This window comes from Argentina silus, assembly GCF_951799395.1.
Source record: "Argentina silus genome assembly, chromosome: 2".
Classification (NCBI taxonomy): domain Eukaryota; kingdom Metazoa; phylum Chordata; class Actinopteri; order Argentiniformes; family Argentinidae; genus Argentina; species Argentina silus.
In genome coordinates this window covers 28,454,982-28,482,193 of record NC_139656.1, presented here as the reverse complement: position 1 = coordinate 28,482,193, position 27,212 = coordinate 28,454,982, and the positions used below count along the sequence as shown (strand labels likewise).

Below are 27,212 nucleotides of genomic sequence, written 5' to 3'. Positions count from 1 at the left end.
TCTCTAATGAACAGAGACACTGAAAAAAACAAGTCACTCAGTCTGATGCAACAACCCAAATAAGGTGATTTTCACCCTGTGCCAGGGGAGTTTGTCTACAGAGGCAGTTGGGTTTTCACCCCAGTCACAGCTAGCATCCTAATGCAGCAGGCTCCTGGGTTACCATGCTAAACTAAATAACAGTACCGGTGTGATTCATAGATCTGCTCATTGGCAAGGTGGCTAAGGCTGCTACTGCATGGCTAACATGGGAATAGGATATTTTGTGTGTTTTCTAGTTTGATAAAAACCAATTTGAGCTTTCATTTAGTGCTCGAGGCATTACCCAATTTTGGTTGTACGGTAGTGGTTATAATGGAATTACTGTATATTGAAGCACATTTACGGTAATGTTTGTAATAGATTTACAGTATATTAAAGTATTTTTTTTATGTGGATTATGATTGCAGCCTTGGCAGCTTTGGTGAGAGGTGGATGAGTCATACTGTACAGAACTGTAATATCATTGGTCTCAGAAGAGCAGTCGAGGTTGTTAAGGGGTGTAAATTAGGAGCATCAGAACATTTACAGCACAGTTATAGCCAGAAAGTATACAAAGTTCTCTTTACACCGTACTTACGATAGTAATGACTCCGTAATGCCAAAATCTCTACGTACAATGTGACTGTAGATAAAATCCATGTTTACAGATCTAATTTGAACTGCCAAAACACCTAAAGGAGAAGCGAACAATAACTTAGTGGCATGGCCTGTGGTGGTCCAGGGGTCTGTGGTGGTCCAGGGGTCTGTGGTGGTCCAGTGGTCTGTGGTGGTCCAGTGGTCTGTGGTGGTCCAATAGTCTGTGGTGGTCCAGGGGTCTGTGGTGGTCCAGTGGTCTGTGGTGGTCCAGTAGTCTGTGGTGGTCCAGTGGTCTGTGGTGGTCCAATAGTCTGTGGTGGTCCAGGGGTCTGTGGTGGTCCAGTGGTCTGTGGTGGTCCAGTAGTCTGTGGTGGTCCAGTGGCCTGTGGTGGTCCAGAGGTCTAGAGCCATGGCCTAGAGTTCACACGTGTGCTCATTTTGGCATGGGTTTGAATCCAGCCCCTGCTGACATGCCCTCTCCTCCTTACTTTCCTGTCTATCTTCACCGTCTCTATCCAATACAAAATACAAGAGTGGGACTGCCCCACTCAAAAAATAACCTTAAAAAAAAAAAAAAAATATATATATATATATATATATATATATATAATATGTATATAACTTGGTGGCATATATGTGAGAGTCCGCTGTTGTGTCAATGGGAAGAGATGGGAAGAGGAATTAACAATCTTCCTCTTATTTGCAACTCGACGATGCGGAGCAACAGACCTAAATTGGGGCTGCCTTGTCTCTGGGTACTTGATCCACTATCTGTGTTCGCTCTCCCCTGAGGGTGGCAACTCGGTCCCCATATACCAAATCACACAGTGGACATCTCTCTCCACTATTTACCTGCTAGATAATCTGCATGGTGACAAGCAGCAGGGCTAACATTGATCTGATCCATTTTGACTCAACCTAGATTTTAACTGAAAAGGAAAAAAGTGCTATTACCCACAGAGTGGCTCCCCACAAAGGGGTAATCAGAACCAGCCTTTTCACAACTTTATTAATTAGCTGCCTCCTCCTGAGGATTGGATACGGGAGTGAATAGGGATCATGACTGGCGCCCCATGAAATAGTGTTACTTACATCTCTACTCTATCCACATGGTGGAATCAAGCTCTGTGTTTTGGGGAGATAAGCCCTTGGTAGCATGTCTGTTGACAGGAGTGAAAGGGGCGGGTGGGGGGGGAGTGTGTTTGTGAGACGCACAAGGCTCTCCTATGAGACATCTTGCCTTGGCAGCTGAGTGGATGTGCAGGCCAGAGGGATTCACTTCTCTCTCTGAAGCGCCACATGAGAGAAAGACAGGATGAGAGGAGTGTTGTGATACAGAGAGAGGGATATTATAGAGAGAGAGAGATGGAGGGAAAGAGTGCTAGAGCTGCAGCGTGAGAGACATGAGATTCATCTAGATTAGATTGATTAGACTAGATTAATTGATTGACAGAATGACAAACAGGAGATAATGGAAAAGAAGGAGAGATTGAGGTGAAAAGGGTAGGGATGCAGATACCGGAGGGAGACGGGAGGGGGTAAACAAGGAGGGATTGAGGAAAAGAAAGCAAGAGGGAGAGCAATGGAGAGGGAAAGAGCAAGTGTGAGCAGGGGAGAAAGCCAGGGACATCAACAGATGTTGGCGAAGGGAAATGATCTGCATCAAAACCATTTGGGTTCTTATCCAAACCCCTTCACATCCTAGCCATCATCCTTGATGCACAGTAGGCCTATAATGCACAATGCCTATAATGTCTCTTCCATCATCACCCATGTACAGTACAGTGTGCAAAGAACCACCATAGTCACATCACAGCCACCGTCCTACGGGACACTACCAGGTGAAAGAGGGATTTCTGCTTCCAGCGGCCATACAGTAGAATCCTATTAGGAGTCTATCTGCAAGCTGTCATCTGATAATGGCTGGATATTCCCAGTGTTCTCCTGTGGTTAGCCTCAGGCTAAGAAAACTAGCCCCGATTCTCGTCTAACAACATTATGGGTTATTATTACTTGTATTACTTGTGTACTCTGTCCATATAATTTCTTTGTTTACGAGCAATTCTGTTTACTGGCAATGGATGCAGACTCTGTCTACTCCCTACCGTTGCCACTCTGGTCGCTTGTAATAACGCCGCTGGCCACAATGATGGAGCTGGCATCAGATCTTTTCCTCTTTTTTTTGCCTTTGGTGCAAAGTACACTGCAACATCAGCAGCCATACAGTCATGGGAAAGCCAGCTCCTTCAGCAGACTGGGGGGGGGGGGGGGGGGCGCGATAAAAGAGTACCACAGAAGTACAAGTCAAGCACTACCCACATTTACCCAATGACATGCTGCTGTCCTGTTCAGCATTAAAAGCAGTGGTTAGTATGCACTCCCGATTTTGTGTTCAAGGGTATGTTTGATATCTAAAAGGCAGCTTACATAAAGGAACTATGACTGTACCATTTTTTGGTGTTTGACAAAAGTGCTGCTACTCAAGAGTTATCTGTTAGAGACCGGGGGGAGGAGCGCCTGGAAGCAGACCACAGAGGGGGGCTAACAACTAAAAATCCATTTGCATCGATAAATGTGGGGGCCTTCCCTCACACTTCTATTTCTGAGCCCCACACCTGAAGGCACTTGAAGGCACTTCCTGAGCGGGGGGGGAGAAGTGGAGAGCATTTTGGAGAGCACCTTGTATTGTTGGGAATGGTGGAACAAAACCAGGTTTTCTGCCTGTAGACATATTTAGAGGACTCCTGTTTTCCGGGAAGTGTTTGGCTCACTGCAAGGTGATAAAGCTTGTGTTGTTGGAATGCATTCCAAAAACATATTTTGACTGGAGGAAACTGCGAACAGGGCATTTTCAGTAGCTTAGAACCATAAATGGTAGGCATTTTGATTAGTGTTGGGGACATACTGTTGATAGAAGCGCTGGATTGGCTTTTTTAATGGGTCACATTAAAACTCCCTCAGAATTTGACCATGCTGCACTCACACAAGAATGCTTTGTATATCTTGATGGTGCAAAATGATATTCAACTTAACTTGACGGCAATAAAGACTCCCTTCAAATCCTCATCACATTTTCATGTCTTTCATTTTAGCTCTACAGTTCATGAATAATCAGTATGGACATGAATAATCAGTGCAGCATGCTGCGCAAAAATAACATTCCATTGCATGAATGCCATGAATATCATATTTCATGTGACCTTTTCTATTCTGTCATAATGTACTTAATCAGTTCTCTAAGCCCATGGAGACTGTGCTACTGGTATTGGCAGATTGTAGCTGCAGTGACAAGGCCTGCTGAGCCGCTGGCACCCCAGGAGGCTATTGAAGTACAGACCCCAAAGCCCCTCTACTACTTCCCAATTGCAAAAACATGGCCCGGGGTTCGACTTCCTGTGAAGATGCACACACACACGCACACACACACACACACACACACACACACACACAGACACAGACACACACACACACACACACACACACACACACGCGCGCGCGCGTATGAGGAAATGTAGACATACACATACTATACCTTACACACAACCCCACACTTATCTTTTCCAATCCTTAGCCTTCCCAGCACTCATGAACCTAATCCCTTTAATAGTCGTTCGGTGGACAGGAGGAAAAGTACCGTGTCTAGTGTGGGTGTGCTGTGTTGCGGTATGGGTGTGCTGGCCATGTGAGGATCAGTCCTACTTCAGTGTATGTGTATTTGTGTCTTATTACAGTTATCAGTAGCGACAGCCACCTGTCATGCTCCAGGGTCTTTACTTGAAGTGTGGAACACCATGGGGGCTGAATCATAGAACTGTGTTGGGTCCAGTAAAGAAAAGGATATGGTGCTCTACCTCACATGAAATTAAATTGGGCCCAACAATATGCATTGCCCTCCATGAGTACTGGAAAGAGGAAGTATTTTGTCTTGTTTTAGTACTATACTCCAACAGTTTGGATTTGAAATCAAACAAGCACTATGGGGTCAAAGTAGAGATTTGCAGCTTTAATTCAGTGGCGGTTTTTTTCTGATTGGGTTCAACAATATTTCAGGGCTCCAAAAGTATTGGAAAAATCACATACTCATGTATTTGGTCGACAGTCTTTGCATGCAATAACTGCCTGGAGTCTGCAACCCAATGACCCCACCAGACGCTGGGTATGTTCTCTGGTGATGCTCTGCCAGGCCTGTACTGCAGCCCTCTTCAGTTGTTATTTGTTTTGAGGTCTTTTTGCCTAAAATCTTATCAGGAAAGAAAATGCATGTTCAATTGGATTTAAATCTGAAGATTGACTTGACCAGTCAAGCCCTGAAAAGCTCCCTAGTTGCTATGGCAGTATGTTTGGTGGTCATTGTCTTACTGTATGATGTTCAAAACTTGTTGGAGTATAGAGCTAAAAGAAGATTTCCAATTCTTATGGGGGGCACTGTATAGTGAGATGCAAGTGGATGCTGTGTATATGCAATTTATACTGTTGAACACAGGTTGTAGAACCTGAACCTGTACCTCGCTACTGTAGAGTATGTGGAATGGGGATAATAAAATTCTGTGTCAAATGGCCGATTTGAACCCTCTACTCTATATTCAGAACCCATTAGTGGAACACTTCCCAGACTTTGTTTCTTTGAGGCGACCCACTGGCCCAGTCTGCCCTCCCAGACCAATTAGTTAATTCACCTCTCTCTCGCTCTCTCTCTACTTCTATCTTTGCCCCTCCCTCCACCACTCCCTCGCTCTCTTTCCCAACACCCGTCTCCATGGCTGATCAGTCAGGCAGGTGATTATGATGGGGATCGTTTCTACAGCCAGGCCTTAGCTCCCCACAGAGATCATAAGGCCACTCATTAAACAAGGAAACTCAGGAACCGTCTGAGAATGATGACACCGGAGGCATTTCACCGGGAGAGGAGAGCAGCAGACAAGGAGGACCGGAGATTAACAAAGTTTGTTGCATACTGCTCCTGTGAGGATGCACTCGATAGATAGAAAGTGCATAGATAGAAAGTAGGGAAGCATTGTCCGATTCAGTTTGTTTTCAGCCAAGCTATTGCAGTGTTGTATGCTAGCTAGAACCACTGATGGAGTCTTCGGTGATTCATTCTAGCTCAGCAGGACAGGAGACGATGAAGTTGATTTAGCTCTCTCAGAACACCCTCTCTCAGCAGTGCACCACAAAGGGGCGAAGAAGTCCAAATCTGAAATGGGAGACTTTTATCATTTCTCCCTCTTTTCCATAATTGGATTTGCACCCCGACGTGTTAAACGGTTTGCTGGTTTGCAGGCCCCAGTGGCTTAAGGTCCATCAGAGCGATTCAGAGGGGGAATCCAAGGACAAGGACAGGGTGTGGGTGCTTTAATCTTTTGGACAAGGTAGCTTTTTGCCTGGGTGGCCAACTGTTACCCGGTGATGTCGTTGTTGAAAGGAATGCCAAGGCCGGAAATGGGAATGCGTCTGGTATTTTGGAAATGAGCAAGTCACACGCACGCACGCACACACACACACACACACACACACTCACCACCGGACTTATACCATTATAGACGCACGGCCGTGCCTCCTGATATGGTGCTGTATGCCACCTGATTTTCTAACGACGAGGAACTCACACACATAAACACTCACTCTCACACACACATTCACAGACCTCATGTTATGTTACCTTTCTAGACTCTGGGCCGAGGCATCAGGGATGAGTCCATGTTTTGTCCTCTCTGTCTTTCCATCGCTGATTTTACACAAACTCCCAGTAGTGTCATATGTTAGACATTACTAGTCGCTAGTCTCTATTTGCTAGTCCCCTCACCCCCCCCCTCCCCACCCCCCCCCACTCCCCTCCCCTGCTCAATGCAGTGCAATGCTCACAAACGCCTCATCAGTGGAAATATAAATGTACATTTTTTTATGCTACATTTAAATCCCATTTCCTGGAATCAAAATCGCTGTGAGAGAATTGCAGTTGGTAGCCACTGACCTCAAAGCATTCACAGGACACTTGATTGTGTAATTGAGTGGACAAATAAAGATGTGCATCTTTCTTTTTCCTAATGTACAACAGGGACCCTTTGAATGTCAGGCCATCATTGCCATGATTGTGGCCAGTACTGTACATGACCTGAAACAACCTCCTCCTCCTCAGCTTCCATGTGGGCAGGACACAGACAGAAACATGCAGCCTTGGAATAGAGTGAGACATGACTGCTGTGTGCAGCACATGCCAAGCAGCAAACCATCCCTCACTCTTCCTGATGACACAACTGTAGCTCTGCTTGTACAGTACCATTATCTGTTGTGGGGACGGAAATCAATAGAGTGAATCGTTGGTTCTCTTTCGGTCAACACGGTTCGACCCCTCACTATGAGAGACACTCTTGTGTACCTTCCGCTGAAGACCCCTATTCAATCACGCCTGGTACCGGCTGGTGACTCCTTTCATCCTTTTCACTTTGCAGGCCATTGACTCATTCCATCCTTTCCACTCTAGAATACCACTCTAGTTGTATTCTTGTAGCTAGCTACAACTTAACTTAACTGTTCCACTGAGAATCCTATGATTCCCCCGTGGCATTAGGTTCAGCTCGACACTCAAAATTCGACACTCAAGATTTTCGTAGAATTGGTAAACCGAGTTTGATGATTTTCACCTGTTAACTCTCTGAGCTAGCAGGCTAACACAAGAAGGTCTGCAGCTAGCCTGTGAGCTCGCAATTCTTTGGAATTGTTGAACCCTTACTAACTCCACGATAATTCCCACGATAAAACTCTTACTAACTCCACGATAATTCCTCAGGTTATCGTTATAACCTGCTAGGTTCCTCGTGTAGGCTACGGTTAGCACTTGGATGGTTGGCCAAATAAGTGACTCTGTACAGCTGAGCCCTTGGCTAGCTTTGACAAGCAAATTTTCTCTCACTCCGTGTGAGAGATATTAGCACCCTGTTCACAGGAGGGTTTGCTAGCTTATGTTTGTAGTCCAATGACTACTAAACATTTTGTAGTTCATCATAATTCCGAGCTAGTTACCTTGTGTAACAAACCTAGGTCCCTAGTGTAAGCTTTGGCTAACCACTGGGACAGTTGGATAGCTAGCAAGTTCATTGTCATTATGACTTGAGCACGAGGTTAATCTGACAGTTGCTAGCTCCTACCCTTCGAATAGAGCTAGCACAAAATAGCAACCCTACCAAATGGTCTCAGACAATTGGCACGCTACCTATCTTCCACTAACCATTAAGGGTAGCTTCATTGCTGTACTGCCTTGGTGTGTGGGTGAGTTTTTTCTTTCTAGGGAGAATTTACTCTTTCAGTTATTGGCCCCGCTACAGCTGTAATGCGTCCTTAACAACCACTGCGTATCTGTTTTCTAATCATGGCTCCGGTCACGACTAGATTCAGGAGGATGGATGCGGAGAATGGATGCGGTCATGTCTTGTGGAAGCAAGACTCTCAAACAGTCTGCCCACCATGCCTGAGTTTACTCCACGCACAGACTGCCTGCGAGCCATGCACTTGAGCGGAGGGTCAGGTACGTGGGTCAGGTATTTGGAGGGTATGTTTGCTGCGGAGCTCCTTGATGAGGGCAAGGCATGGCAGCCCTCCCATGGAAATGGCCTCCTCAACCCATCCTCTATCAGGATTCAGAACACCCTCTCTCAGCAGTGCACCACAAAGGGGCAAAGGAGTCCACATTTGAAATAGGAGTTTGAAAGAAGGAGGACTTTTATCATTTTTATCTTTTACATAATTTGCAGCCCTCCCATGGAAATGGCCCCCCTCGACTCATCCATGTACACACCACATTGGAATAATGTCAGAATCCCGCTGTTCTCCCAGGGGGAATGAAACAGACCCTAGAGAACGATGTAACGTAGTAACGATGAAGTAATGATGAAGTAATGATGAATAGCTGTCACGCAGAGAGGAACGACGTCCCATCGCCATCACATCTCGCTCAATGAACTGTGTTGGCATGTGGAAGGCGCTGGTGTGGACCTCAATTCTTCGCTGGTACATGACTCATCCTTCGTCAGCATTCCCGCCTCAAGCCCCGGCCTGGCGACAATGTGTATGGAGTTGATTGGCTGATTGAGGAGGACAATGGCGGCGAGGCTGCGCCTCCAACATGGCGTTCTCCAACATTATCACTCTGATTCCCGAAGCAGAATCCCAACTGGGGTTCTACAGCCGGTACTTTGTGGTTCCAAAAGAAAGAGGGGGTGCACGCGCGCCATAATGGACCTACGGGGCCTCAACAGCCACCTGCAGACCTATCGCTTTCACATGCAGACCTATCGCTTTCACATGCTCACGCAAAAGGGCACTTAGAAGCTACTTTCCTAGACGACTGGGTCACAGCGGTTGACCTCAAAGATGCGTATTTTACACATTGAGGTTCGTTAGAAACACAGACCGTTTCTCAGATTCTTCCTCTTGGGAGTACCATACGAGTACCATACGAGCACCATACTCTGCCATTCGGTCTGTCCCTGGCCCCAAGGACTTTCACAACGTGTGTCGAAGCCACCATTGCCCCCCCCGTTTTTGTAAAGGTGTTGTTTTGAGACCATGTGTTACTTGCCCTGGCCACAGTGAGTGACTTGTGTGTCCTGTCGGTCCATCCTACATGCACCCAGTTGCCCCAGGCGACATTGAGGTTTGTTACGCCCTAACGCAGCATTAGTTCCTGCCCCTTTCCAAGAGTATGAACACCCTCTGTCCGGTACACACTCTGCACGTTACGGGGACAGCTTGGCCTTGGTCATTCAGGGTTTGTAATGAGTTGTTTGCCTACTCTGTAAACCCTGCCAGGTATAGGGGGCTGTGAAGATTGGATTGTGGGGGCCATTGTTGAGGTTTACAATCCTAGGAGATTGCAGCCCTCTGTGGGGACCCAGGCACATTCCACCCAAGGGTGAGGGTGTCATGGGCCCTGTTCAAGGGTTTTCTCTTCTGAGATACGTGCTGCTGCCAGCTGGGCTTCTCTCCTCTTACCTTCTGTGTTTGCAGCCTAGGTGTGCACCCTCTGTGGCTCACTCTGTCCTTAGTGCTGGTTTGGAGAATTCCAAACCTGCAGTTTCTGTGTAATGTAGCCGGGTTACATTCTTGTATCCATACAGGTTTCTAGTTCGGACCAGGCAATCAGGCGTTTTGCAGAGTCCCATAGTGAGGGGTCGAACCGAGTTGACTCAAGGAGAACTAAAGGAGATGAGGGAGACCACTGACCTCATTGACCCTCTCACGCTGCACTTGTGAAGAGTGGTTCACTGGATGACATTTTTAGTGGGATGGACGCCTGTACCAGGCGTGATTGAATAGGGTTCTTTAGCAAAAGGTACGCAAGACTGTGTGTCCCATTAGTGAGGGGTCTCCCTCATTTCCTTCAGAGAACCTGGGTTACATTTGTAACCTTTGGTTTTTTGGAAGTTTCTATATGCATTTTTTAGTATAGAGTATGGAATGAACCCAGTATTGACAAACTTCAAATACCTCCTCCTCTCAGTCGATGAATAAAGAATACATTTACATCCCTGAGAGCTGGTCTCCCATACCTCACCACCATATCAGTAATGATGTAGTTCACTCTGTCATGGATCCTTGTATGACATTGTCACTCTGATTTACTGTTTGTGCTCATTCGGAGCCTGGCAAACCCACCTGATCCCAGTATTTGAAAACTTTTAATCTGGATCAGAATGATTATTTTTTGCCTTGGATCAGATCGAGCTGGCTGATTTCCCCTCTGCTACTCAAAATCTGCCAGATAGATCCTGCTAATCCTGCTATTGTTGCAAAGATTTGTGCAGTTCTGTCTTGACCTAATCAAAGTGCAATCGTTTTGGTTCTCACTGATGCGTTCTCACAGATGTTCACTGATAGCATATGCTGTACCCCTTTGATAACAGAGGGAATTTAACACCTGTATTCAATATTTCACTTTGATTACTGTACAGTGGACCATATTTATTCCTATCTGCAGTCGATGTACAGTACAGTCTAGTCTGTCACAGCAATTCTCCTGTTAGTCATTGGGTATAGGTTTAAGGTCATCGACTATCACCTTCACCAACGACAGACAACACATCTGAACCCTGTGCTTAGATTTGAACTACCAGACGACAGCTGCGTCAAGGCCAAAGACTACTCTCCTTCAACCTGCCACAGAAAGCACACAGTTACTCTAATGCTCTGTATGAATCTAAGGCACGCTATCGCAGGGTCACATTTCCTCCACAATCTGATACACAGTGGTAAGCTCCACTCTAATCCCTCCAATGTCACGTTAATACCAAACACTGGGACGGGGCCCAACGGCGGCACTGGCTGTCTGTTTGGCTAAATTTAGCCTCACGGTGCAGCGATTAGAGGCTTTAGGGCCGCAGAGAGTGTCCTCTCAACGGTTTCCTGGTTCACTCCCATCGCGTGTAGCTATAGCATCCATCGCGAGAGAGAGAGAGAGAGAGAGAGAGAGAGAGAGAGAGAGAGAGAGAGAGAGAGAGAGAGAGAGAGAGAGAGAGTCAAAATGAGAGAATGGGAGCAATTGAGTCACAGAGGTTGTGGAAGAAAGTGGACGGGGGAGAGACAGCGACATGTGTGGGTGAGGTCAGTATTGAGAGACTTGGTGAGAAGGTTGCAGAGGTTGAGGTGGTGCTGCCTGACATGTATGCTCATACAGTCTATCAGGTGAAGGGTTGTCTTTCAAATGTGTCTGTGGAAGAATAAGGACAACCATACAAACACAGGACTTTCTCACACTCTCTCCCTACAGGTATCTGTGTTTAATGAAGTGTTGTTTCCTTTTCATGTCAGAAGCCCTTCAGTACTTGAAGAGGCGAAGGTTGTTTATCTTCTTGACAGAGGGATTTAATAATATTAACATAATGAGCTACACATATCAAGAATATTGTTCAATAAACCCCATTTTACCCTAAACACCACACATTCTCTGAATATTTTTGTGAGGGAGAACTGCCGTGCTGTTTATCCCGGGAGCCACTTTTTATAAATTGCACCTCCTTGCGGCGTCAGAATATTATATTGTTTTAATTTCCTCCATATTTCTCACCTGCACTATTGTTTGCTTCCTGTGAAAATGTGGCTACCCTGTGGCTCCCTTTATTGCAGACGCTGAGAGGAAGTCTTACTAATCATGAGCCATGTTCCCTGTCTTTAACCCCGCCGGTGTAATTCATCCAGTCCCACAGGTGTCTAGGGTTTAGTTATGCCTGTCTTTTGTTTGTTCCAGCTTTAATTGGAGTATTATTCCAATCATTCCCCAATGATCCCCCGGTCCGTGGGTAGTGTTGGTTAAATAAACGGGTAGGGGCGGATGCTGATTTGTTTTGTGTCTGAAGGGCTCGGCTGATTTGTTTGTGTTTTTTTCAGCGAGTCAGGAGAAAGTCACGTTGAGAGATGGGGGGAGTAGACGGCTGCTTTATGCACTGGCACATGCTTGCCCCAGCATCAGCCATATGCTTTTAGAGACCACCATATTGATTTCTATGATAATAAGGACTCATCAACCCAGGAGCCTGAATGTGCACCAGCGAAAAGCAGCTGAGGGAAAATTGCATGACTTTGGTTTCTTCTTTGTTTTTTTTCCCTTTCTTCTCAGTTATTGGAATTAGTTGAATTGGAACCATAAATGAAGAATGGAATGGTTTTGGGGAGTGAGGTGGAACAGACGGACAGAATTCTGTGGTGAATGACATCATAATATGGCAAGTCACGGAGCATTGCTTACGTGTTTATCAAGGCTTACCAGAATCTTATCCAGTTCTTACTTCTAAAATGGTGGACTGGGAGCGCTCCACTTGAAGACCCATATTCTAATTGGACTCTTGTTGCACAATTATTAACAGCAAATAAGTATAAACCCCCTTTAATGCTGATTAACTCTGTTCAATGAGAGATGTTGAGATATGTATGCTGTGATGGCCTCCTGGCTGGTTTGCAGTATTGATCAGAGCCCTGCCCTTCCCTGTTGGCGGTGTAGATCTGCTCAGGAGCTGTCAGGTTGGACAGCCTGGTTGACAGTGCATATTGCAGCCCTCCCTGTCCCTGTAAAGAAGAGATAAAGACTCAGCCTCCGCCAGGCTTCCGTATTAACTCACACACACACACCTTATCGTCTCCGTCCTTCACAGAATACAAATACCTTGTTCGCTGTGCAGAGAATGAGAGAAGGATTGATCCTTGGGAAGGCTTGTTTTGCTGTTTGCAGACACCTGTAACACTACAGAAGAAGTGGCTCTGACAGATCCATCCTCTGAAACATGAGTGGAAAACTCTCTCCCAGACATTTACATAACCCATACTTAAGCAAGACAACAAAGGAATTTATTGTTTGTAAATCAATGCTACAGAAGGCGGACAATCCATGTCTGCCCCCCTTCTTTCGATCCCTTCCCTCGATGATTGTGATGATTGTCTCACTTTGAGGTTCATTTAACTGCTGTTTATTGTCAGCATGTGGTTTCATTCTCTCTCGACTGTTTGAGTACTGAGTGTCATCTGATTCTGAGGATGATGTCTGATTGGTTCACCCTGACAACAACTCTGATTTGAATACAGATAGATGAAAGGCAGGTATAAAACAGAATCTTAAGGAGTAAGATTTCTCTCTCTTTCTCTCTCCTTCTCCCTCTTTCTCTACTCTTTCTCTCATTTAAGATGGGTAGGATGTAACATGTATTGATTATGTATTTCCGTTGTAATAGTTGTATTAGTTTACAATGTTATTAAAGCCTCATTTGATTTATTCTCACTTGACCATTCTTGCTCTAGTCAACCCAAACTCAACAAATCTTTACACATTGTGTTAATTAAATTAAATGGGGTCTGATGATCAATGTTAAAATATGCTTGTTATTAACAATACACAGCCATATTTCTCTGACAATCCTTATTGTAACTACTCGTACAGGTCTATACTAGTCTACGTCACAAACTGATCTGATTGAGGTCTCTTACAGCCCAGTGGATGAGCCCTAGAAAATGTGATATGTTGTTGTTATGACTGGTGGGTTGGGACATGTTTTTTTTTTTTTTTGTTTTTTTTAATCTCAATTTAGCATTAAAGAGACACAACAAGCATTAAAAACCCATGCGTGGTTCATGAACAGGCTGTGTTTTGTCTGCCTCACAACTTGAGGTCAGGTTTAGGTCTTAAACTGCTCGTGAATCCATGTACATGTGATGTGTTAGTATTACTAGGGGCGGAACAGGGCATGCTTTTACAACAGGCACACACACACACACAGACACACTCACACAAACACACACACGCACACACACACACATCCCTTTTACAGTATCCCGCAGCTAGCGAACACATCATAATCCATCCGGTGGGGGATTGTGCTGTCTTCTGCTATCCTCTAAAGGCTGCTAAAACCTTTATCCCTCCCCTTGATCAGTGTATCTTGAAACCGCCAGCTGTCTTCCCCAAATCATGTACACACACACACACACACACACACACAAAGTGGTGAAAATCCCCCAAGCTGTAGTCAATAAAGGAAAATCTATGAATAGTCATTTCACAAGTTCCAATCTGGGTGCTTGCAAGTTTCTGTACAGTCTGCATGATTGTTTTTCTCTTTTCAATCAGGCCAGTACAGTATCTGCTGGTTGGAACCAGTATATGCTTTTGGTCATTGCATACTTTTCTAGTCTATGTACTGTATATCTAACAGATTTGAGATGGTAAACTCACTCCTCAATTTGAAATACCTAACTCGCCATTGATTTGCTAGCTTTTCGGTGTAGCAGGCTAGCATTGGCTGTTTCGGAGGGTAGTCAAGTGTGTTGGCACACTTCAGAGAACACAATGTTGAGGTGTGAGCTTGGGAACGAGGAAGCAGTACCGTTTCGCGGCAGCTTGACGCCTGTTGCATACAGTATAAATAGCCATTGTTGTCATGATGGGGCTAACTTCAACGTTCATATGAGTTACCATGTTAGTGAAATGACAAGTCTTATACCAGTACCAGTCTCTCGGGGGCAGGTAAATAGATGGCCAAGAGCTGCGGTGGAGAGTGGAGACTACAGGTTGGAAGCAGTGCTCTCAGGCAGCCAGTCCTGTGGAGACTGATGTGGCGATAAAGCGTCTGGCTGTCTGGTAGCTGCCTCCTGCCAACTATACTGAGGGGTGGCAGCCAGAGCCAGTCGCTGTGTGGAGTATATTAACCCTCCTTTCCACTCAGTCATACTGGCCCATCTGGGACTAAATGGATTTCATGCGTATACAGTAGCCCCAAAAGTGTTATTTGGCTGTCCCAAAGGAGAACCCTTTGATGAACCTTTATGAGTCCCATGTAAAATCCTTTTGGGTTCCATTTAGAACATTCTTAGGAAAAGGAACCCGAAAGGGTTTCGACATGGAACCCAAAAGGGTTCTCCTACTGGGACAGAACCCTTTATGATTCTTGGTAGCACCTTTTTTTCTAAGAATGCATTAAATACACTCTGTTAGTTTGGTGCAGCAGCCATTTTGTACCACAGCACTTACAGTACCACAGATTGGCTCTGACTGTGAGGAGTGATTGTGCCCAAGTGAAACCAGAAATGTTTGTATGCTTATCATATGTTAATGTGTAGCATTAGTTTGCGGTTTTATCTTGAAGCATCCAAGTGAAAGCTGAAGTCTGGAGACGTGTCTTTACAGGGTATAATCTTAGGTTATACCCTGGTTGCTCAAGGTTGTGTAAAGATAGGATCTGAGGGAGTAACAAAGTCCTTTGCGTTTTTGCCTCTCCGGTGTGATTCTACTCTCTTTTAGTCTTCTCTGCTGCACACTGTACTGAGGATTTGTGGTATTCTACCCAGGGAGGGGAGGGAGATCACACAAGACATGACTGACAGGAGGTTATCGATCTTCCACACTTTTATCCCAGATATTGTAGGAAACAAAAACCCTCCAAATCCCAATGTGACACAGATGATATCTCTTCCTACATGTCCAAGCTGAGGGGGGGAGAATGTGGACAAAATGTCTGCCAGGTGCATTTAGAGCCTGAGGGGTGAAGGTACTGTGCATTCGGAAAGTATTCAGACTCCTTCACTTTTTCCACATTTTGTTATGTTACAGCCTTATACTAAAATGGATTAAATAAAAAAAAAATCTCATCAATCTACATACCATGCCCCATAATGACAAAGCCAAAACATGTTTTTATAAATGTTTGCTAATTTATTAAAAATAAAAAACTGATGTCACATTTATATAAGTATTCAGACCCTTTGCTATGACACTCAAAATTGAGCTCAGGTGCATCCTGTTTCCATTGATCATCCTTGAGATGTTTCTACGACTTGATTGGAGTCCACCAGTGATAAATTCAATTGATTGGACATGATTTTGAATGGCACACACCTGTCTATATAAGGCCCCACAGTTGACAGTGCATGTCAGAACAAAAACCAGGCCATGAGGTCGAAGGAATTGTCCGTAGACCTCCGAGACAGGATTGTGTCGAGGCACAAATCTGGGGAAGGGTACAAAAAAAATGTCTGCGGTATTGCAACAGAACACAGTAGCACACTCCATGACTAGGACAGGTATTACACCCAAGAGGCTACGAGGGGCTCTTCCTGAGAGTCTGCTGAATATATCCTGCCATCTCCCTGCAGGGTTTTTCATCTCTAATATTCCCCTATTCTAATATGGCTGTCGTCTCTGGCCACTGCATATTCCCCCACACTCACCCATTTATTGTTCTGGATCATATTACAGTAGATGAAGTCTGGCCCAATATGGTGGACTATTTGATGGTGATTGGGTTTTGTCCGCCCCCATCCACCCTGCTTGTCTGATTCCCAGTAATGCCTTGGGCTCCTAGAAGATTAAACTGTCTATATCCATGTGCCTCTGACATGTGGCCAGGTATCTTTTGTTGGACGACATCAGAACTCATATATAAACATACTCACACACACATTGTGCACACACACACACCCTCCAGGCACATAGACCGACATGAACACTAACATTGTAAATTCACGCACGCACACATACACACACACACACACACACACAGACACAGACTCATGCCATCAAATTGCCTCCTTTTTTTGCCCCAACTGTGAAATCCGTGGATTTGCTTTACATCAATTTGTCCCAGCTTCCGCCCCTCGCTGCCAGGCCCTATGGAGGGACAGGTGCTTCACAGTGACAGCACAGGAGTGATTGGAACAGTGCTTTAGCTCTCACTAATCAACCAGCACTTCATCACAGAGGTACCGCCATGTCTCTACTACGCCATGTCTCTACTACGCCATGTCTCTACTACGCCATGTCTCTACTACGCCATCTCTATACAGTGCCATCTCTATACAGTCCATCTCTATACAGTGCCATCTCTATACAGTCCATCTCTATACAGTCCATCTCTATACAGTCCATCTCTATACAGTCCATCTCTATACAGTGCCATCTCTATACAGTCCATCTCTATACAGCGCCATCTCTATACAGTCCATCTCTATACAGTGCCATCTCTATACAGTGCCATCTCTATACAGTCCATCTCTATACAGTGCCGTCTATATACAGTGCCGTCTATATACAGTCCATCTCTATACAGTCCATCTCTATACAGTCCATCTCTATACAGCGCCTTCGGAAAGTATTCAGACCCCTTCACCTTTTCCACATTTTGTTGTGTTGTAGACTCAATTTAAAATGGATTAAATTAAAAGAATTTGCCATCAATTCACACACAATACCCCAGAATGACAAAGCGAAAACACGTTTTTTGAAATTTCAGTACATTTATTAAAGTTGAAATACAGAAATACCTCATGTACATAAGTATTCGGACCCTTTGCTATGACACTCTTAAAATTAGCTAAAATGCTCCATTTTAAATTGAGTCTATAACACAACAAAATGTGGAAAAAGTGAAGGGGTCTGAATACTTTCCGAAGGCACTGTATATCACAGAGCAGAGGATGTGTGTTGCGACTGTCACTCACAAGTATTTGTCAATTGTCATCAAGTATTAAGATTAGGTTTTTAGTCTGTGTGTTGGGTACATTTCCTCATGTGCGTGCGTGCCTCCTCCTCACAGCTCCCTGTTTCACCTGACTGCTGCGGTCTACAGAAGAAGTATCCTCATAAACCCTCCACACAAATCCAATCCATTTAGCTATCTTTCAGTGAATGTACAGCAGGGTAGAAAATATCCTTTATAATTTACGTGTAGGTTTGACTCAGCCCTTCACTGCTGCACACAATCAGTGTTCATTGGCTTCTCTCTCTGTCTCTGTCTCTCTCTCTCTCTCTCTCTCTCTCTCTCTCTGTCTGTCTGTCTCTGTCTGTTGGGTTGGTATAAGAATCATAACACTAGTCACAGCTTAGAGCGCAAATTACAGTTCTAAGCACAGTGTGACGATGAAAGTGGGAAGACTTACTCACTAAAGGGGATTAACCCAGTGAATGAGAGATTAAAACAGCATCTCAGAGCGGTGTCACCGTCCAGACCAAAGGTTGGCCTAATGTCTTCAATTTCAGTCAAGGCTTGGCCAAGCCAACACTTATTTCCTGAATACCATTTTAACTCACTGAGTGTCGAGGGTAAATAAAATAACTGAAATTGTCAACATTCTGGAGTGCCAAGGGTGACTTTATTCACCAAAAATGCATAAATTATGATGATTCGTTTTGTAGCCAATCAAAGTATTGTTGCTAGGTAAATACCACATAAAACACTTGGCACTCTACTGTAGGTGGTGAGTGTTCTTGAATTCTTTGTCAGTTGGTGAGTTAACCATCTCTGAATACGAGATGTGTGGCTTCACCTGAAGAGACATTCGATTTTCTCAGCTAACTGAGAGTATAGTTTGGTTACCCTCGAATTGATATACATCTGTTCTGCTGTGTGATTCGTCCTCTTTCTGGATGGTGGGAAGTCTCTGCTGTTGACAGTGAGTCATTTATTTTGATATCTAAGTCTATATCTCCAAAACAGATGGCACTCTCAAGTTTGCCAGGATCCCTGACCATCCCAAGTATTTCCTCTACCTGGCTTGGTTACAGAATGCCAAGATCAGCAGAGGGAGAGTCTAGTGAGTGTTCTCTAAACTGACTCATTCCCAGAAACACCAGACTGCCCCATAACTCCTCAGTCTGGAACCACACGCTTGAATGCCTCTTCATGTCGTCTTTTTCGTTATACTGTACACATTTGTGGTTCAATCCATTCGTATTTCTTGGTGGATGGCAAAATGGTGTACCACAAGGCACTCTCCAGATAAACTTTTGATTAAAGTGTCAAATTCTGGTCTTGTCAGGAAGCATGGTTTGTAGCCATTTGATGTGGTAGCATGTCCTGCTATGACTTCTGTTCATCCAAATGTTCACCCAAAGCTCTGATTGACATCTTTGCATGATGTATGCAACGAGTTGACTTTCTTGGTTATTCCTAAGTTTGACTTCAGTCCTCATTGAGGTTTGCATCTCTACCCAGTTGTGGCAATGTTTGGTGAAGTGACCCTAATCCCTCACAACAGGCTGCCTCCCCACAGAACTCAGTTGGAGCAACTCGAATTGTGTTCGAATACTGAATACTGTTTGCAATAACTTGACGTCTGTTTCATACACACACATGCACTATCAACTGCATAAAGTACCAACACAACTCTCTTACTCTACTACACATACAGTACGTACTGTACACATATGTACGCACGTACACACACACACACACGCACATGCACACACACTCTGTGGGTATGTTCCTAATGAGGAGGGCCCTTTTCAGTAAGTGACACTGTGAGAAGGTCATATGTCCCACTGTCCTGTCTGCTGCCAATTAACAGAGGACGGTGACCTCTACCAGGATGACCGTTCCAACTGTTTACTCATTACCTCAGTGCTCGGCCTAGAGATTCATGTCAAGGTCTCTCTTACCATTAATGTGGTGAGTTAAGCCCTGCCTCAGAAAACAGTCTAGCAGTGAATAAGTATAGCTTGAAGAATGAATGCACGATAACAAACTCCTACTGCTTGGGACACACACAGGTTCCGCGGGGAAGGTCAGAACGGGAAGGTCGCGCGTGTATGGTCAGAACTCCTAAGCGTGTTGTGTCCTTGACTGCCCCAGAACACAAATCTTCTAATGACTTCTCACTGTCCCCGGTGTTATCAGGCCTCACCACACCATGTCCTGTCAGAGTGTATTAAGTCTTTGCCCACAACTTTACAAAGCAATCCCCCTTACCTCCGCAGTTAGTGTAGTCCCATTCAACTACTGCTGAAGCCGCACTTCCTCCCCAAGCTACAGTGCCCATCACAATGCTGCTGTGCTGTTGTCAGTGACAGATGGCTCATGTAAAAATCCTTGATGACATCAAGTTCAGTCCATCAGTTTAATTTGTTCCTCAGGTCTTTGATTTGATTCATTTTGTTTCCTCCGCTCTCTCGAGGTCCAGCATTTTAGGTCTTCAACACTGGGACCACATTCCTACAGCTAAACACGTTTCCAGATAAACTGCTGTTGGAATATTTTAGACTGAAACGGATTGTTCCTCAACCTTTGACATGGTTGGTATGCAGCTGCTGTACGTAGGCTGTTCTAGTCACAATCTTCAACCAACAATTGACAATATCACAAATAATGTCATAGTGGTTACAAACATGCATTGCCATGTGCACTACAGAGAGAGATATGAGGAGTTGTTTTTACCCTGCAGCGAGCACTCCTGTCACTGCAAACACACAGATCACAGTATGTTACAGAGAATGCTGTGTATCCTACCGTCACAGAGTTCTGCGTGGAACAGAATGAGCCTTCACTAGCAATAGAGGATCAGATCAGAAATATTTTGATATACTTACAGAGCTGTCTGTTATGTATTCGATGTGTAGTGCTGTACAGAGTAACCACTGTAGGTCTGAAACCGTGGATCAGGTTTGTTCTAGACAACTGTGTCAGGTGTGGAGTTGAAATCTCAGAGAACGTATGGTACTGTATAAAGTAGCAATGTAGTAGTAACTTTACAATGTATGACTGACTGCTTTGTAGCCGTGATGAACATCATCGTGCAGGTTCAACAGTCTCCAGGCAACACTCTCAATTGACATCCATGTGACAAATGCAGTGGCTTCAGCACATACAGTAAATCTCCATCTAGTACCAGTGCAGTGATATTTCGCCTACGATATTCATATTTATAAAACGACACAATACGTCACAATGCGTCATATCAAATGAAAACAGAATCATAATAGCCTATACGGATAATTATATTCTTCCTTCTCCTCCTTCATATCAAACTGGCTGATCTCTCTTAAATGTGAATCCCCATTCATGAAGAGGAGAGTGAATATGGGTGCATGCCATCAAACATGGCCAAATTAGTGGAATGTCAAAGATGAGATCAATGGAAATCAGGTCCTGTGAAAAGGTCAGAGGGAAACCTTTTTAGATAACCAGGTAATGATGCCATTTTAAAGACGGGGCTTTACCTTATTGGCTAGGTCTCTTCATGCAATTGTAGATGCAGTAGAGTATAACCACACACACACACACACTGTACATTGATATAGTAGAAATACTGTATCTAAAAAAACAGCATATGCTCTGTGTTTACACAAAGGAAGTCATTTGCATGTGTGAGAGTGTGCTGTTGTGCCTTTGTTACTGATATAAACTATATGTCTCTCGAGCAGACAGCTGTGGTGTATTACATGATCATTGAATCCAACAGTACAGTATCACAACCGTATGTCCATTGTTTCGTCCATGTTAAGGTTTCTGATACCCATTTGATATGCAGTGCAGGTGGCACTGTACAGTAGCGGTTTCTGTCAGGGCACAAAATGGTTTCCTGCTTTTGATAATGCCAGCGACCCCAGGAGTGGACCAAAGGATTCTGGGTCAGGTATCCTCCTGCCTCTGTTCCTATCCAAACATGGCCTTTCTCTCTCTGAGCCTTCATGGCTTTGACATTTCAGATTTGTTTCTATGTTAAGGCCTGCTGGCGTGTCCATCTCGGCTCGCCACCAACAACACCAAGTGGGGCCTTTTTCTTTTTTTTACCCTCCATCGCCATGGAGATAACCAGGTTGACTTGCACTCCCAAGATTCAGTGGAGCACAATGAAGATATGATTATGATAATGTTGTGTTGTGTTGTGTTTGTTTGCGAGGATCGCCGAGGACTCATCCAGTGGCTTAGGCAGTGAGGCCCATTAAAGCGTTAATTACATTTTTATTCACTTTAATTGAAGCAGATGAGGGGTGATTAAGACCAAGGTTGAACAATGGCAGCTTTTGTCAACAATATCATTAAATGCTTCAGCTGTGTGTTGCTTTTTTGGGGTGGTGAGAAGAAGAGCCCTTGATGGCTTCCCCTGTGCAGTTTGGTAATGGGCTCAAATGTAGGTAACCTTTGAGGAGCTTCAGACAGAAGGAAATTAATGCAGGAGCGGAAGGAAATTAATGTTTCTCAACACACCCCCCCGAAAGCTTTTAATGAAGCATTCGGCTCATCAGGCTAGCGTAACACACCAGTGTATTCGGCTTCCAATACCATCTCTCTCTCTCTCTCTCTCTCTCTCCCTCTTCCTCTCCCTCTCCCTCTCCTTCTGTCTGTAACCACTGGAAACCTCTTCTATTTTCCAGAGTGCCCTAACAACGGAAATAATGCACCCAGAAAGAGCTTTCTAATATGCGCAAAGTCTAAAAAAACTGAGATAAAAAAGTTACATGGCAATCTAGTCTAGGCTGGCACTTTGAATGAATCACAAAGCAGTCTAAGTTGGGTACGGAATCAAATAAAAATGCAGCGTAAGATGTCAAACGCCAAGCTCAAACCCAACCCAAGCCAGTCTGCCTCTGCTGATGAATTATGCCGTGTTCAATTACTCCTCTTAGGTCCAAAACTCGGCTCGGAACAGAGGCCTACGCTTTGTATTATTGACATTTCCTTTAATTACCGTCTGTCCTCACAGCCAGATTTCTAATTGCTGCGGCGGAAATTATTTCTTGCCACCTCTCCGATGAGTCTCAGGGCTTTGTTGCAGTGAAACTTTCCCCCTAGCCTCTCTCTGGATATTGATTAAATTAGCAAGTCTTTAATGTAGGCTTACTGCATACAGTAGTGTAGGGTTTATATATTTGGGACATTCACTTGCAGATATGCTGCACTCTATACTTCTATTGTGAAGATGTAAATGTAATTTACAGGGACTGTAGTTCTCGTATCAAGAGAACAAAGTCCGATGCTTGTTTCTTTTTCTGTACTGTACATATACTATCTGTAGGTTATTTCTTTTCTCCCTCTTGAGATGTCATGAAGGTGTGTGCATTACCTCTTCAAGTGTTGCAGCTGATTTACCTCAAAACTAGAGCAGTACACAAGGGAACTGTCACAGCATGGTGCACAATTCTGTCATTTCTGTGATGAGAACAGGGCAAACCTCACCCTTGGGTCTATGACAAATAAACATGCAGAAATGAAGATACAGTAGCGCATCTTAAGGATACATCGAATAACTTTTGTCGCTAATTCTTTACATAAATGTTGACATTTTGGCGTGTTGACTGTATGGTTCATGATAGTCTTTCCATTTAAATGGGGAGTCTGACAGCGCACCCATCAAAAAGTGCCGATGGGAGGCGGTGCATCCGGTGAATTTCACCAGCGACACACAGATTCTATGAAGAATAGAGAGGAGGACTTTCAACCAGATTTTAAAACATTTACAACTGAATGCTACTCAACTACTCAACTGCCAAATGCTGGCATAGAAAACTTCAACTAACTCCATGTTTTCATTTTGTGCAATCAGTGTATAGCATTGTAATAGCATGGGGGGGGGGGAGGAGTCATCACATGCAGTTCAGGTGGAGCCTACAGCAAAAGGTTCAGAGGGATGAGGACTTGCTTACAACTTCAGACAGCACTTTTTACTTCCTGGGCCCCCAGAATCTCAATCTAGAGATGAGATTCTGGGATCCGAGATTAGATTCATGACATACTGTAATGTAAATCGATTTATTATCTCATTAGAACACACTGTACTTAGTTTAAGGCTTACAAACTTTAGCAAAATAAGCTTTGCTCATGGGTATGGCGAGGTTTGCCCCTGTCAGGGAATTTCTTGACAATATTGCAATATCAATAACAATAACAATATCTGACATTATTGCACTATTACTATAGTTACTTGTTTTATTACTATATTATATTGTATTGCTGATTTGTTGATTGTTGTTGACTGTTTTAGTTGAGCAAGGAGCAAGATCCCAAAGCATTTCACTATGTCAATTACGGCTGTATGCGATGTATGTAACAAATAACATTTAATTTGATTTGATTTGATTTGATATTTCAGTCTCTAGGACCTGCCTAGCTCAAGAGCCCCCCCATAGGTCGAAAGTTCCATGTAGTAACTTGAAAACATGAGGTCAAAGAATAATCAGTAAGACCAACATTCTTGAGGTTCACGTCATGGATATTATTTATAATAAAATAAAATAAAAATAATTTAAAAAAAAAAGTATTATAAATAATTTAAAAAATATTTATCCTAATAACAATGTAGACGGTACATGAAGTTACACCATTGAATTTTATGGAAACATGAAATGCATTTAATTGTACCCAAGCTTTCGATAAAACAACTTGGTTATTTTTATGGTACGAAAATCAAAAGCCTTGAGCACCTTTAGGTTGGGAGAGAGCGAGCAGAAGCAGCAAGAGAGGCTGGAGGAGGAGGGGTTTGAAGTTATTGAATGATTGTCATAGCCCCTCCTGTATCAACCAAATATATACAGTTGCAGGCCTGAATTATTTGTGATAGCATTATTACCTGCCAATTTTTGCTCCCTCTTTCTCACTCTACGTGATTGCTGTTGAGAAAATGCTGGGGATATGTTCCTTTTTAGAGCATAGAAATAATAATACAACATGGGGTAATGGATTTGATTCAAGCTACGTGCTACATAAGGCAACCAAGGGGCAGAAAATTGTAGATGGAGGGGGGGGTGTGTGAGTGGAAAGAAAAACAATTTTGCGAGGCAATTCTGATGGAAAAAAAGGGCAAAAGCCCCTGCTGATTGCAGTCCCCCAGCATCTCATAAATGTTTTAAAGATTGAAGTCACGGCTTGGGCGGCAATCTTGGTAATCGAAAACAAACCTGGTTTAATCCCTCAGGTGTCCTCTGATGCCATTCTATGTAGCATCAGTTAGCTGCTAGTGCGTGGACACACACACACCGTTCCCTAACATGAGGGAATGTTTATTGAATTAACACACAGCAGGACAACAAACACAAGTAGTATCAAGGTCTAGGGTACACATTCTCCCCCCAGCAAAGGGCTGTCATCAGTTTCTCAAAGGAGATGGCACGGTCTTGTGCACAATTTCATGTGTCAGTCCATTTTTATTTCCATAATTCAAGATGGGAATAGGCCTATGTTTATGTCTGTTTAAAGGATTTGATTGTATGATTATGCATTTAATTAAATGTTTGGATAGGATTACACTCCACATGGACATTATGGAGTAAATCAGATGATTCCTCCTGAGAATTTGAATTAGGTGCATCAAATCAAATCAAATCAAAGTGTATTTGTCACATACACAGAATACAGCCGTAGACATCGCAATTAAATGCTACAGGCAAGCTAGCTCCTCAACGGTGCAACAAAGTAATAATAATAATAAAAACAATAGCATAAGGTAGCACAAATATTTAGCAGCAGAAAAACACAACAACAATCATGGGTAGTAGCAGTAGTAGTATGTAATAGTATGCATGTACCTGTGTGTGTGTGTGAGTGCGTGTATGTGTGTGGAGTGTGTGTGTGTGTGTGTGTGTGTGTGTGTGTGTGTGTGTGTGTGTGTGTGAGTGCATGTATGTGTGTGAGTGCGTGTGTGTGAGTGCGTGTGTGTGAGTGTGTGTGTGTGTGCGTGTGTGTGTGAGAGAGAGTGCAAATGTACAATGTCATTGGAGAATGTCACCTGTGCAGGTGCGCACAGGTAGTGCCTCCACCTCTGGCAGTGAGCAAGTACTACTACTGCATGTTGACAGTCTGGCACGGCCACATGGGGTGAAACACATCACAACCCACAACACAGTGTCTCTCAGTTCAGTTTGAGTAGCGGATGACGGTCAATCCCACTCCTGTTTTGACAGTTGGCCTCATTAAGGCCCTCTCCTCACAGGTAAAGAAGCAGGAGTGTACGACCCCGCTCCTCCTGGTGTGAGGAGGTGAGTGTATAGCCTCTAGTCGAAGCCGTCGATAGAGCTGTGCTCTAATGTCTGATTTTGTTTTCCCTCTCTCTTTTCCTCTCTCTTTCTCTCCCTTCCCTCTTTCTCCTACAGCTACGTTGGGGACCCTGGATTTCAGTCTGCTGTATGACCAGGAGAACAACGCTCTGCACTGCACCATCAACAAAGCCAAGGTAGTTTTATTCATGATGATGATGATGATGATGATGATTGTCCGTAAAGGGAAAGTCCTGTCCCCAGCTAGTTACACATGCTTCCCCTCAACCCCCAGATATGAATCGATATTGTCTCAGTTCAATTCGTTGTTAGTTATTCAGTAAGAACAGTGAGGTGTGCCATCCTGTGCTGTCGACTTACAGTTATGTCATGATGATGGAGTCCCTGTTGTGAAGCCTGTCTTCATTACAGATGTTGTATTGGCAGATACATTTATATGTGTTGGTATTAACTGGAGCAATTCCACTTAAGTGCCTTGGCCAGGTCCCAGGGGCTCAATTCTGTAGGAACCTATTCTGTAGGTTGGTGGTCAATTCCTGGATGTTAAAACCACTTCCCTGTTGTAGCGAACCAATGAATTCACCATGTTGTGATAACTGCTACAACAGCAACAAATTCAATTTAAACCTCAAAATCAAGCCTGGAAATGGTATCATTTTTTATACTGTCTATAAAAGTCAGGTTGATAGCCACTTTGGCACTGTCAACTCTGCCTCACTTTTAGCCGACACATACCTCACACACACACACACACACACACACACACACACACACACACTCACCTCACTCCAGGCCTCTAGTATGTGCTGCTGCCAACAAAAAAACCCAACCCTCCCCAAAAAACACTTTTACAGTCAGTCAAAAAGGCCTCCCCCATGTCACAACAACCCCAATGGCAGTTCAGCCCTTTAAAGTGCCTAAACACTAGCCTATGGCTCTTAGGGAGGCCCCTGGTGTTGTTGATGAGCCGGGGAGGCTCGCAGAGGGATCAGTGGCTTGTTTTGTCGCTTGTGTTCCCTGCATCTCTGTCGTGGTGGTGTGAAGGGTATTTCCCCTGACAACAAGCTGCTGGTAGCATCTGCTGCTGTCCACTCCGCTCTGGATCCAAACCTTTGGTCTGTCCTCGCTGCGGTACCTGTTTCAACACACACACACACACACACTCAAACACACACATACATTCAGGGACACCTACACACTCACTCAACCCCCCCAAGCTGAGAAATCGCTTTATGTCTGGGAGTCAAAGCCTTTTCTCCCCACTGTGCTTTGTTTATTGAGTTGCTGCCTCCTTATTGAAGATGGAGATGGCTCTGAAGGCTCGGTCGCTCACTGGCCTCTAGGACAACATGGGGAA

General features: G+C 44.2%; 1 protein-coding gene across 5 annotated transcripts in view; it reads left to right on the top strand.

The window, feature by feature from the left end:
• Nucleotides 1-27,212, top strand: part of doc2b (double C2-like domains, beta) — a 151,012-nt gene that overhangs the window by 75,944 nt on the left and 47,856 nt on the right. For all 5 annotated transcript variants that reach the window (XM_083697528.1, XM_083697526.1, XM_083697527.1 and 2 more), the window contains one exon: nt 25,952-26,031. In XM_083697528.1, coding sequence (XP_083553654.1) covers nt 25,952-26,031 — 80 coding nt within the window. The remainder of the gene's footprint in view (nt 1-25,951; nt 26,032-27,212) is intronic.